The sequence below is a fragment of the Larimichthys crocea genome, chromosome III (assembly GCF_000972845.2).
Source record: "Larimichthys crocea isolate SSNF chromosome III, L_crocea_2.0, whole genome shotgun sequence".
NCBI lineage: Eukaryota > Metazoa > Chordata > Actinopteri > Sciaenidae > Larimichthys > Larimichthys crocea.
In genome coordinates, this window is record NC_040013.1 from 25,282,039 (window position 1) to 25,296,064 (window position 14,026).

The following is a 14,026-nucleotide window of genomic DNA, read 5'->3' on the forward strand; positions in this document are numbered from 1 at the left end:
CCATTCGATAATCCATTCTGCATGCTGGTTCGGGAGAAACTCGTCACAGTGTTGACATATGAGAAATTTGTAGTGTGAGATCAAATCTACAGATCATACAGTGAAGAGGTTTGGCAAACCAAATGTTCTATGGACTGGAGTGTGCAGGGTTCAGTTGCATCTAGCAGCACTGATTGCAACCCTGTCACCTCACCCTAAAGTGTTCAAACGTTCGGTAGCTTCTTGCACCACCAACAAGAATCTGATTAAGGAGACAAACTGACAAGAAATACTCTTCAGGTGGCGACGAACAGAGTGTTTATTAATCCTGAAGTAGTGTTCAATTAGAATTCCTACATCAGTCTATACACACTTCAAGGTAACAGCAGGTGAAATACAACACAGAGTTTGCGTCCTCGTGACACACACACACATCCACCAACACATGCTTTCAAACCCGTCTAGATCTGCAGCTGCAAACAGGCGTTTACTGACACTTTACTCACTGCAATACCTGTCCTGTATCTTTTGCCATTTCAACATTACTGACACCGCTGTTGTGTAAATCATCCTCATTAACAGCCGGTCACGCCTCCTTAAATCTAATGAGTTAGCTACGGTAAGTGGTGTATGATGAACAAATGTGTCTCTCTCGCCTCCTGATCTTCCCCGTCTGTCCCCTCTACTCTACCGAAGACAAGGGCCTTATTGTGCAAAAGGGAAATCATAGGACTCACATGCTTTGGAGGAGTGAGAAAGTGAGTGATCACAGCAAAGGACAGGGTTGTTCAGAAGAAAGAGAACAAGGCAGGGGAGCGGAGTGAAGTCTTCTTCAGCTGGAAAAAGGACCTCAGAACTAGATTGGATCAGACCGGACAGGATACCTGAACATGGAGAATGGCAAAACAGAAGTAGAAGACACGACAGCAGGCATGTCCGAAGGTAAAAAGGGTCGTGCTGAAGCTGCGACTAACCGCGGTGACGGTAATTATGGAATCATTTGTTGATTATTTATTTATTCTAAAAGATGATGATATCAAACAGGGAAAAAAGCAGAGGAAAAAGTCCAACTTTAAACATAAAGGCACCAAAGAGCAGTCTTGTGTAGAAGTTGCTCGGTTGTCTTTTCTCGAGTGGTTGTGGATTAATGAAGCAGGTTTTGCCTGACAAAGATTCACTGATCGAATGATGCTGCTGTCAGTCTTTGTACCATCTTAGACCTTCCTCCTTCGATCACACAAACACAAACATCTGCAGACTTTCAGGGATGGAGCAGAAGAACAGGAGCAGTAACTTTATGTATTTGTTACCTAAGCCTTTAATATCTATAGACGCCAGGGTTCATGTTCAAACGCCTCGTTTCTACAGGAGCTGGCTCTAGATACGCGGCCACACTAGAGTTCCTCGTTCATGCTATAGGAAGGAGAATGAAGGAATGAAATGGTTGCAACAAGAAACTCCGCTGCTAGATGCACCTTTCGCATTTTCTTCTATTGCTGCCACTGTGGTTTGTGCTAAATCCTAAACACTGGACCTTTAATTAAGATACTGAATCTAAAAATGCTAAACACATCTTCAGCATTTATCGAGCAGCGATACAGGTACAGATAAATCTGCAATAAGTTAATATCGATCAAGCTCTAGTAGCAAATAATTAATCATCCAGAACTCTTTCTCACGTTAATGCCGACTGGATTCCTGAGCAACATTCAATGTTATACTATTAGTTATAATGTCATTGGTAAATCAAAACATTTTTGATTTCCCAACAGCAGTTCCTCAAACGTCCACTTGAGGCTGGCTACAGAACAAGCCAGTCTCCATAAGGCCCCATGTTAAAATGTCTTCACTGCAGAAATGAACATGTTTACAGCCTGGTACAAGAATGTTTTTTGGTCTCTGTAGCGAATTTGACAGGTAGGTGTTGTTACTGGCAGCTTGTTTGATCACACAGGCGTCACTCAGCCCGTCATGACGTCCATTCTTCATACTGCCTGTGAGTTAAGTTTGAGGTCACTTTGGGACATTGTCGCTTAACGTTGACATCCTGACACCGACTTTTTACAGGCCTGTAACAACTGAGGCTGACAGCACAAAGCCTAGCTATCAGAGGAAATGTGCCACACTACGTGTATCCTGCAGAGAGAAAGACTCTGTTGTTTCTCTTAGAGTTAAGAAGCGTTGTGCCCAGCAGGCCTCTGCAGTTAAACATGATAATATATGTTAAGTGCGTATTTCAGATTGACCTTCGGCAATATTGACAGCAGCCTCGATCTGTGACATTTCCACGACAAACCGAAGCATTGTACTTTATTACAGCCAGTCAACTGTCCTTTCTAAAAGAAAATCATCATAAATCTGAATCTCTTTCACTTCCCTCCAGCCACACAATCTTTCTGTAAACATGAAAAACAGTCCGTCAAACTCCCCGAGAAGATAGATCTCAGTGGAGGAGACACTTCCCGGAGCTGCTGAGGAGGAAACCCTACGTGAACATGTTGTTCTTGCACTTTCACATAACGGCTGCAGAACTCTTAAACAATCCATCACAAACATCTGAACCATGAATGATAACCATAAGACCTTAAATATAGTTACTGCAAGGATAGGTGCTGTGTATCACTGCATGTCAAGGTTTTGGACAGAGACAATTCAGTCCAGATATTAAGACCTTCCTGTACCGATCACTCCAAAGAGAATATGTTTAAATTTGTGTCTATATATTTACTGCAAATAAAAGTGGACAGTATTTTATAATACTGAGAGTCAACATGTTGGATTTGGAGAGAAATCTGTGTCATTTTAATATTGGTTGTAATATTGTGCTTTATTGGGAGGTATCAAACTAGCACACTAGTGCAGTGTACTGGTAATAGTACATGTAAATATACTTGTGTTCCCACCTTTGATGACAGTCAAGCCAAAGTAAATGACATTTTCTCCACTTTATGTTTAAACACATTATTATCTAAGGTATGAATGGGACCATCTATTCGTGCCTAGCTATAAACATATGAAGTAATCATTTAATAGAATCAATCCATGCAACTGTTGCCTGTGTGAGTAACTGAGTTTGTTTGTGTGTGTTTTTTTAGGTAAAGAAGAAAATGTTGAGGAGGCTAACCTAGAGATCGCTCAGGTAAACTCTCGTTTTAAGAGTAACCTTTTACGTTTCGTCTCAGGGAGTGATTGCAGTTGACTCGACTGCATGCTGGTGAATCCGTCAGGAGCCTGAGGGCTAAACTTCTACATTTCATGTCTGCATTTTGAAAGTTTTTGTGCGTGTCGGCTTACAAAACTCTTAAGCTTCGGCTATTAACCTGCTGCAATCCTGTCGCGTAACGTTTACTTTTCAAATTCATCATGGGGAAACGTTTACGCCTTGACCGGATGATATGTGATGCCTCTCAGGATCTCAAGCAAACATTCGGGTCATAGGTGACAGAAAGGTCAAAGATCAACCAGAGTCATGCGTGTCCAATTCTCTTGAGATATTTCAGATAGGATTTGCTGTCCTGCGGTTAGACATCCACTTCTTTGATACATATATATAGAGACAAGCAACCTAAAGATACAGACACTTCTCTGATAGAGGACAGATAATGTGTCTCACCCAGAAATACTTCTTAAAGATGAACTGTTACCTCAGTGCTCAGGCCGACAATTTCTAGTTAAAGTTAAAGAGAGAGCGTGAAGCGTCCAAAGTGTCACTTTATGTGACGCAAAGCTACAAATACTGATCACTCGGAAGAGGAAACGCACTGTCCTAGCTCCTCTGATCGCAGTGCACACGGTGTGAAAATATAGTGTGCGTGTTGGATTCAGTCTCATGACATCTAATGAGCTTACATCTGCTCACAGTAGAGCAGAACTGTGCACTAACAGATGAGAGAACAAATTGAGATGTTTGCACGAGTTTTTCAGGCAAACGGTCTTTAATTACTGTTATGAATTGGTGATATATTAATAAAACTATTAAGACTTGGGGCGGTTGATAGCGTAGTGGGTTAAGCGGCCGCCCCATGTGTGGAGGCCATAGTCCTCACCGGCTCGAATCCCGCATCGGAGGGCTAATTTACTGCGTGTCCCTTTCTCTGCTTCCTGTCTATCTTCAGCTGTACTATCAATAAAGGCATAAAAGGCCAAAAAAATAATCAGCAGTAGCTGTCACAAAATGTTGCTCACAAAAGCTGCCAAAAATGAAGTTCTCACTGAGGTCCACTCACTCACTCACATTATGTCTTCATGAATTTTACATGAACGTTTTAGCATTTAAATTACACACTCATTTACTTATTCAAAAGGCAGCAACCGCAAAACGTATCTGAACTTGAAAGTAATGTAATTAAATAATGAGATCTTCAAGGAATTCATACTGTAGTTCATCTTTAGATCTGCATGCAGCAGCGCTGTTAACCAGCCGATAGCATCAGAAAGGAAGACGAGGAGAAGAGAAAAAAAAAGGACAGACGCTCTATTCAGTCTGCTGCCTGATGCCTTTCACATGACTGAGAGAGAGAGAGAGGGAGAGACGGGAAGACTGGACGAAGGAGAGCTGCTTCAACTCATGTTATGTTCCCATGAGCTGATTTAGTTATCCCTGCGGAATAAATTCAATCAGCTATGAATGAAAACTAAGACCAACTGCAGAGAGGAAGGGGAGGCAGAGAGTCCAACACTGACAGGATGTTATTAAGAAAGAGTGAGGAAATGATGTATGCATAAGAAATATAGGAAATGACGATGATGAAATCTATGAAATAAAAGATGCTAAACCACAAGAAGTTGCAGAAAAACTGGTAAAAAAAAGAAGATTCATAAAACTAAAAGACATAAAAGACAAAATGAATTCAATAAATCTATGCATACAGTGTAATACTTGGCCTTTAAATAACTTCTCAAGAACTTCTCAAGAAGATCGACTCAAGAAGATTAAGGAATTTAAATGAACTGAAGAAAATTCAAAAGAACTCCCCCAAAAATAATAAATACCAATCTCAAAAATGAAAGAATTAAACCGTCTGGTAACCTAAAAGAAGAAAACATTAGTAAGTTTGAAGCACTCCCAAAACACGCTAACTGAACAAACATCGTGCTTCTTGTGACGCAGCTGCAGGGCCTGGTGGCCGAGCTACGCGAGGGGCTCCATGCTGCCCTGACGGAGCTGTACGAGCTGCGTCAGAGGGACCATGGCCTGGAGGAGAAACTCCAGGCCCATCAGACTGACGTGGATGATAAGATAATGGGCCTCAAGAACTCCCTCAACACTTTCAAGGTGCTGGAGATGTTACACAGAGACAACACACACACACACACACACACGCTCAGTCTATTCTTGGTAAGGTGGAGAAGCCGCTGTAGCTGAATTTAATTTAGAGCATCTGACTGGAACTCTGTTGAAACCGTAATTTAATTTAATTTATTAGATGGGAAGGCGACTCCTTCAGACACTGACAGCCATCTTCTGTGTTATATTATTACACTTCTCTGCACAGATACCTCGGTTTTACTCATGTTTAGCACAATTACCACACAACTGTCAAACTCTAGTGACGGCAAAAGATATATTTTATTTTAGACTAAACCTGTCGACTCAGCCTTATCAGTTTACAGGAGTCACACTGACGCGGTCCCGTGTTATAATCCGCTCGCAGGAGGAGCTGAATGTGGCGTTGTTCCACATAAAGGATGTTTCCAGCAGACAGAGAGAGGTGCAGAAGAGGATAGAGCTGTTGCAGTCAGAAAACGCCAAAGACGTCATCTCTGTTCCACACAGGTACAGACGAAACGTTTCACAAAGATACATTTGAGATATATTGACGGAAGGCCTTGAAATAAAGCTTCAAATCAGCTGCTCTTGACCTCCGGAAACAAAAAGACAGACTGTGTTGTTTTAACTTCTCCTTCATCTGACTGACTGGTCCAAAAAACAGAAAAGGCTCGAAGGCAGATGTGCTGATGGCATCAGGAGATGAACACATCTGTGTGCCCAGCCAGTCAGACCTCAGTGTTATTCAACACTTCTTCTCCAGCCTGCCGCACAGCGGGTCGCCACAGAGGAGCAACACCACATCGAGTAAGTCTGTGCGTGTGTGTGTCAATGAGTGTAGTGAAGAAAAACATAGAGTTATTTACTCATATGTGTGTGTGTGTTGCAGCCTCTACCTCTGAGCAGGATGTTCAGCAGCAGCAGAGAGGTTGTCGGTCCAAATCTCCAGCATGGGGAGAGAGGAAGAACAGCAGAGACGACACAGAGACGCCCAACAGCCCGACTGAAAACAGTAAGAAATATAAATGTTAATGCAACTGCTCTTCTATCACCACTATATATGCCTATACATGTCCATTTATGAAAGAAATAGTTTGGGGAAATACACTTTTTTCACGAAAAATATGAAGCCTGGTTCTGTCCAAAGGTAGCAAGTTGTCACAAGTCAAGAAGGAGTAACCATAAAAAAACCCCAGTGTCATTTTTAAACTTTGTTTTTTGTATACACAAGATAAAATGTGTCATTTAGTGAGCTTTAGAGCTTTTATATAGAAAGAAAATATATAGTTTTACTCACTAATCACAACGAATGACTTCGTCTGTTTGGAGTCTAATATTTGACGGCAGACGTGTGTCAGACGTCTGCAGTCAGAGAAGATGTATGATGCAGCATGATCTGAACGTACTGTGTCTCTGCATGCGTTCAGGTAAGAGGCAGAGAGTGGCTCTGGAGCTGCTGGAGTCCGAGAGAGTTTATGTGTCCCACCTGTCTCTGTTACTGAAGGCCAACATCTCCTTTAACGGATCCGAGGCGCTCACTACCAAAGACAAACGGTAAGTCTGCAGACACACAAAGACAACAAAGGGTGGATGAATCTTACACATCAACGATGGCTAAGGAGGTCATTTAAACTTTGTAGAGAGGACACGCACAGCCTAAACGCTCTCTCTGCTATAGTATGAACTCAATAAATACCAAAGACTGCAGCCGTTTCTCTCTTCCCCTGCTCATTCACATCCACAGATCATCGCTCAGACTTTATTCCAGGAGTGGCAACAGATCTAATTTGAGATCTCACAGTGAGGGGAGAACAGGAAATAAACTAATTGAATAAAAGGAGGTTATAAACATCAGCGAGACAGAGAGGACACTCTTCACTCTGCACAGCCTGCTAATGGAATCAGCTTAGCTTAGCTTCAGCACACGTGTTCCCAATGAGCCAAAGCGCCAAATGTAAAGGCGCAAACGCTGCCGAACCGGGTTCAATGGTATTCGTGAATGATTGCATTTGTTTTAACCTGATTTACCTGCTGCCATATGTCTCACATACGATGGGTCAATAATTGATGTGTTCAATTACCTCTGCTTTTTTTTTTCTCCTTGTTTTTTTGTGATTTCATGCAATAAATCACTGTATGCACAAATAATTGAGTACAATATTTTAGAGTGTGTTTGGAAAACAAACCTCTAAAATGCAACGTCAATAAAAATGAACCCTTAAAATCATTTTCTCATCCTTGTTTCTTCTGTGTTAGAGAACAACATGTTTTATTCTTAGCTTCTTCCTTAATTTGTTCTATGTTTATTCCACAAAGTAAATATTCTTTTTAATGAATTAACTTCTTTGTTTCTCGCCGTCTTCAGTCCGTTTCCCAGCTCTCTGAGGTTTCTAATCCAGCAGCATCTCGAGCTCCTCCACACTCTCCAGGAACGTGTGCTCAAGTGCCAGTGGCAAGGCATCATGGGGGATGTGTTTATGAGGCTCACCAGCAAAGAGGTAAACTACAAACACAGAATTTAAATTCACGGAGTCATTTATATGAACTACTACACATCTTAGAGATTGTCGAGTGTCTGTACTGGGGTATTTGTTCTGCAAATATCTCAAATCTTGACATCTGTGCCACCTTCAGGCAATAAATGTCCCTTTTTTATATATAGATGTGTAAATTCAATTTATTAATAAACCATAACCATCTTTCATTTGGGATCATTTCACTTGTTTTTGTAATATTTTAGCCTGGCTGCTGTGCACAAAATATTTTCGGTCTAATCAAATTTAATATCACACCATCGTCACAAACTACAGCCTCAACATAACCACAGATTTTAATCCTGAATCTGCTTTTTGTTCATCTTAATATCACTAGAAATGTAGGCGCTATTTCTGTGGATAATCTTATTAATATTATAGAAAAGATGCAGAGCTCCAGTGTACGCGATTATAATTCAAAAACTTGATGTTCACAGTGCTCGCTGCTTTTCCAGGCTGGTTAATGTGGACGGGGTCAAAAGGTTCGGTCTTGTGACCGGCCATTTATAATGAATCTGAATCGCTTTGGCAGCCATGACGGAAATTAAATGAAATGTCAAATTCCAGCACAGCCATGTTGAGACCCGGGATGCAGATGTAGTACAAAGCCAACAGTGATTCTTGTTATCACTGTACAGAATAACAGATGGTAGAAGAAGATACGAGTTGACAAAATTACAATTCTCTGAGGCTTAAACCAAATGTTGGGACATGTGCATTTCTAGGACCAGTGTGCGACCACCTCGCCTCACCCTCTCCTTCCAAGCATAAGGGTGGCTGCGAACCAAAACGTGAAAGGCTCGATCTACAGCGAGTGTTCAGTTTGAACTCAAGAGGTCCCACGGCGTCTGTAGATATAAAAGGCTCATCCTAACCTAAAAATTACAATAACCTATGCATATTATATTCAAATCTTACACACTGGGACTTAAAAATCCTTCAATATTATATTCAAATCTTACACACTGGGACTTAAAAATCCTTCAATGTGTGTTTTCTAATGTTAGGAAGGTGCTAGTGGTCGCTCCTGACCTCCAGCTGAAGACAAAAGCAGACCCAATAAACAGAAGCTAATGAGTCTATACTATTAAAGCCAATATGTGGCCAATTGGTTCTGCGTGAAAGGAAGGAAATAAGCAGTAATTGGTTGGAACACCTACCTATTTAGAAAAAATAAAGCCAGGTTCACAATGCACTGTGGGTCCAAGTGGGTTCATGTTTGTCAAAGGTCTAATCAGTCACAACAGACTGACAATGACGGAGGGAGAGGAAGTGGAAAATGTGTGTGGAAAGTGCATGAACACAAACAAACCCAGACACCGTCCGTCTCTTTCTTCCTACAGAGTGATTTCTTGGACTTTTATGTGTCGTACCTGAAGGAGCTTCCAGATTGTCTTTCAGTCGTCACCATGCTCGCCTCCAGCTCCATGAAATCCTCTTCCTTCCTGGAGGTGACACAAAATGAATTGACGTGATAATTTGACACATGCATGTGATCCAAAAAAGTTGATTTCAAGCCCTATTTGTGCAACTACAGACAGCTGAATATAGTTACATTGCTTATTTCTGCTGTACTAACTGGTTTTGTCCTTCCATTCTGATTGGCTGACCTGTACTGCCCCTTTGCTCCAATTGGCCGTTGGGTGTTTCCATCAGAGTGACATAACAGGTGACGAGTCCAAACCCTCACTCCACACTTTGCTCCTTCAGCCGGTTCAGAGGGTCCCGGAGTACCTGCTGCTGCTACAGGTTAATTTAAGACACACGATCATAGAGCGGAAACAAAACATAATATAAACATCAATGCTGATGACTGAAGATAGCATCTGCTCAAAGATGTGTGCACATAAATAAATCATATATATATGTGTGTGTGTGTGTGTAGAAGTTGCTGAGGCAGACAGAGGCAGAGCACCCAGACTACTATCTGCTGCTGGTGTGCATCCAGCAGTTCAGGTCGTTTACAGCTCAGTACCACCACCTCCTCCAGCACAACCAGGAGCTACTACAGCACAACCACAAGGAGGTGAAAAGGTCGGGACACTACAGAAAATATCATTACACACATGATCAGGAGGTCAAGCAAGACATGTTCTGTTTGAATCTGATAAAAAATGTGGTAAAACCGTGTCCCATGTTCCAGATCTACCATGAAACAGCTGTTAAAGACAGTGGAAAGCGGGATTCAAGCCAACAACATTGGCTCACCATACCCTTGCAACAGTGCCATGCTGTGAGTACCATTCTTAACTAGCCTGTGGATAACTTTGTCAGGTTCTTATTTGTTGCTTAACAAGTAGTGTACATGGATTTTTTTTTTTTTTTTTTTTTTTTTCAGAGCTCGCTGCTGCAAACAGGGTTGATGATACCGTTGATAAGAATGATCTGTCCTTCACAGAGAACATGCTAACCAGGTGAAGCGGAGCAAGCAGCGTCTCCTGGAGCAGATCCAGTCTCATCGTTTCCAGGAGTGGGACCGGGACCAGGATCCCGAAAATCATTGTTACGACACAGAGTGGCCCTCTCAGCTCCCATTCTACAGCTCTGACTTGGACTCCCGGAATCAAAAACCAACAGGTCTGTGTTTACAGAAACTGATTATTCTGTGGTTTCTGATTGATTAGACGTTACAGACAGGAGTGCTGTGAGATTTATTTGGTTGAACATTGGGAAACAATTTATACAATGTCTTGAAACTCAGAATCTAACCAGCATGCCCACTTAAAACTTTGCTTATGCTCAACGAATGTCCCTTGCACAAGGGTACACATGCCAAAAGTGACACCATCGTACCTCTTGTGTGGACATCACTTTTGACATGAAGAAACTGAAGGTAGACTGGCTGGGTAGATGCACCTGTATGCCAGTCTATGGCCCTTCACTGAGAGACCAGACAGTACATACAGACAGTTCATCTTCTCCTTTTTCTGCACTAGTCCTAAACACGACCATTCGTCCTCATTAAAGAGCAACACAGCAGCATGCAGACATGTTTGGTCAATGATGTTCTTCGGTAACACTGACTTCTTCACAAAATATTTAGTTTGTACACATCCTGGTGTTTCCTTAATGAAGACTGTGCATAAAAGCTTCTGTGCTTGCTCTTTTTATATTTCAAACACCTACTTTCAGCACTTTTAATATGTACCATCAAATGTAAGACTGTCCAAAGGTGTGTGTTGTTATTCCTAGCCCATTGCGTTCCAACACACTTTTTGCTCAGCAAGAAGTAAACAACTTTTACGATTAGATATGTTCAGACTACACTTCAAACTCCTTACTCCAAAGTACACCAAGCCCTTTTGAGTAGCACACTTGGAATTGGTATGATTAACAACTCTTGCTCAAGAATGCAGCAGGGCGATTGCTGGCCAAAATGGGTTTAACCTTGGTCCACCCTGTCAAAGGAAGGTCTTTGTAGTCACTGCATCTTGTTGCCCAATGAAAAGAAATAGAAGATGGATAGAACTGAAATGAAACTGCATGACGTTATCTGGAAAATGTGAAGTACCTGACTCAAATCATCAATCCTCCAAGTCCATGGCACAAGCCTTAATGTCTTGGGTCAACAAGACTGGGTATAGTAAGCAGCTTAGCACCACAGGTAAAGTATCTGTCATTTTTGTAGAACAGATATGCAACCCATATTACTTAAATGCTTTTGGGACAATGGCCCCAACCAGTCAACCAACCATTGGCTTTCAGGTCTTGGCAGTATCCCAGAGAGTGAGGCATCTCAAAGGTCCATGTCGTGCCAGCATCAGCTGCCCTCCAGATCTGCAGACTTCCGTCAGGTTCAACCAGGCTCTGCACTGGCTGATGCCCTTGGTGAATTCCTTCTCCCTCCAGACCCCCCAGGGATAGAGAGCCTCTATGAAGAGGATGGAGGATCATTTCATGATGTCTCCATGTTCGACCGCTGTTCCTCTGCCTCTTCAGATTCCTCCATCGACATTGCCTTTGTGAAGTGCCCCAAAGCGCCCTTAGTGTCACATCATGCAATGGCAGCGAACGTGTCAAACACCCGTGATGTCTTTGGCAACGGTGGAAGCCAGGGGACTGGTTACAGCAAACTGCCTAACAGAGGGTGCGTATCTCCAGATGAAGCTGTAATGATGCGCCGCAATCAGCATCGCCCCCTTCAGGCCAGCCAGCGTAAGAGCAAGGTGAGTTTGTTGGTGCACTTAAAAAGACTTATTCATAATTCATGTGTAAAAAAAATCAACATATACATATTTTCTGCTGTCTAGTCACTGAATGGCTTGCAAATGGAGTGCAACACAGTAAGTGGTCTGGATGGCGGACATCTATCGGACCATCTCCATAAGGTGGGACTGGGCAGCCACGCCAAGCTGGAGCGCCAGGGCAGTAAAGGCAGCAAAGGGTGTCCCACCCCATCCCGTAAGATCCACAGCCCCCTGGGGAACAGAGTGGATACGGACAAACAGAGCGACGATCTTCATGGGCTGCTCAGCATTGTAGGTTTTAGCAAAGTTGTGAATGAATAAATGTCTTTACATGAAATCTAGGAACTCAAGGAGCGCTAGGAACTCACTATCTTGTCTAAGAACACCTTGTCAGGCCACAAATCAAGAAGATTAGGCACATAGCATTAGATACACCCAAGAGCAACATTTAAAATCCATGTTCAACCCCACCAGGACTCCGGTTTCCAATCATGGGGAGACGAGTCAAAGTGGAGGGGCGGGACGGAGGAGAATAACCACACCCCCTTCAGCGAAAGGAGTCGGAAGCAGGACAAAGGAGGCTTCAGGAGCTCGTTCAAGAAACTCTTCAAGAAGAAGTAAGATTGATAATGTGAGATGAAAATATGCACGACTGGCTTGATGCTGGAGCTTCTCTAACTGAAAGAGGGCAAAGGTTTTACCTTTTGCATCAAAGTTTATGGAAAATTTTCAAAGTACAGACCACAAATTCGGCCACTCTGACATGGAAGAATCAAATTTACCTGTGTTCTTTGTTCTCACAGGAGCGGCGATGAGAAGAAAGAGAAGGGAGGTGAGAAAACACCAGAAAACCAGAACAACGTTGAACATGAGACGGCAGGGAAAACTCCCAAACTGGTACATCTGGAGATAAACCGTGGCACGGCTGTATGAACACCACTCAAACACTGTCATGGACTGATCAAATATAAGGTGTAATACATGCATGTTTAAGCGTACATGCAAACATAAGTTTTTTTACATTCACAACTGCTGTATAAATGCTGTACAGGTGTAAGCTCATTAGCCAAGCAACTTTTCCTCTAATCATTTCGAAGCGTAAGCGTCCTGCCCCACGCCTCCATGCTGAGGTGAAGCACTTGTCAAGGCTGTATGCCATTTGTTCTTTAAAAACAACACTGATGATTGAACTCTTGCTCATGTTTCGTGTTAGTTTTAGTAATAAAAGGTTAAGGTAGCAAATGTGGCTTGTATCGCATTTGTTTTTATTCGATTTAGATTAAATGTGACTTCAGTTAAACATCAATTTAAACTTTTGAGAGGACATAAGTTGTATACTATGCATCCCGACATTGTAAATAGCTCGGCTCTACCTCCAGTTTCAAGTTTTTCAAATAACTAAATCCTCTCTTTCAAGATCAGGATGTTTAATTTAAACGTTTCCTAAACTCTACTGCTCTTAAATTTAACTGAACTCGCTTTGACTGTGATTTTTTTTAGGGGTTTTCCTCAAGTCAGTCCGCTTAACGTCTTAAGCCATAACCAGAAATTATTATTGAGCATTTACTCAGGAGAACAAACGTTAAACTGTTGTTATTTGTGTGTGTTTGTATGGTTTGTATGTATGCAATGAGCATTTTGCTTAGGGTCAATTATTTCTATGCATTGAACAGAATTGACCTGTTAAAAGATGAATGTGACAATCAAAAAAAACAAAAACATTATTAAATGTTGAATAAAAGGTCCACACTGAAAATTCATCATGTAGCTCAGCTGGTTCCTTTCCATTTATTAAAAATATGATTAAAATAAAAAAAAACTCTGCCACTCAGACACATTTGTGCAAGAAGTTAGCTTGAGTAAAATAAAGGAAAATAATTGCGTCAGTGGATATTTAATACTCACATCAGTGGTATAATTGAGCGCATGGTTGGTTCACTGACCTGTGACAAGAGCGTACAGAAAGTGTTACTGAAGAAATGACTTATTGGCAGCTGTTAATGATACTAATATTACATGTAGACACTTACTGGCAAAATAGGGAAACAATCAAGGTA

At 41.9% G+C, this 14,026-nt stretch overlaps 1 protein-coding gene and 1 long non-coding RNA gene across 2 annotated transcripts; one reads left to right on the forward strand and one right to left on the reverse strand.

Moving 5' to 3' along the window:
* The first annotated feature begins 561 nt into the window (after positions 1-561).
* arhgef33 (Rho guanine nucleotide exchange factor (GEF) 33) lies at positions 562-13,716 on the forward strand. Its single transcript, XM_019262753.2, has 17 exons — positions 562-963; positions 3,075-3,118; positions 5,090-5,254; positions 5,634-5,755; positions 5,913-6,055; positions 6,138-6,260; positions 6,676-6,802; positions 7,614-7,746; positions 9,126-9,233; positions 9,439-9,531; positions 9,668-9,816; positions 9,926-10,015; positions 10,181-10,359; positions 11,488-11,948; positions 12,033-12,260; positions 12,444-12,586; positions 12,773-13,716. Exons 1-17 carry the CDS (start codon positions 870-872, stop codon positions 12,900-12,902), a joined length of 2,532 nt encoding a protein of 843 aa, XP_019118298.2. The 5' UTR covers positions 562-869; the 3' UTR covers positions 12,903-13,716.
* On the reverse strand, positions 7,434-9,490 carry LOC113744616 (uncharacterized). Its single transcript, XR_003461679.1, has 3 exons — positions 9,393-9,490; positions 9,156-9,227; positions 7,434-7,751 (listed from the first exon to the last, which is right to left on the reverse strand). It is a non-coding gene; the product is annotated as an uncharacterized LOC113744616 (long non-coding RNA).
* Positions 13,717-14,026: the final 310 nt, after the last annotated feature.

Coding starts and splice junctions, on each gene's coding strand:
- arhgef33 (XM_019262753.2), top strand. CDS start 870: ATGGAGAATGGCAAAACAGAAGTAGAAGACACGACAGCAGGCATGTCC. Junction 9,532..9,667: donor AGTACCTGCTGCTGCTACAG/GTTAATTTAAGA, acceptor GTGTGTGTGTAG/AAGTTGCTGAGGCAGACAGA. Junction 12,261..12,443: donor TTCATGGGCTGCTCAGCATT/GTAGGTTTTAGC, acceptor CAACCCCACCAG/GACTCCGGTTTCCAATCATG.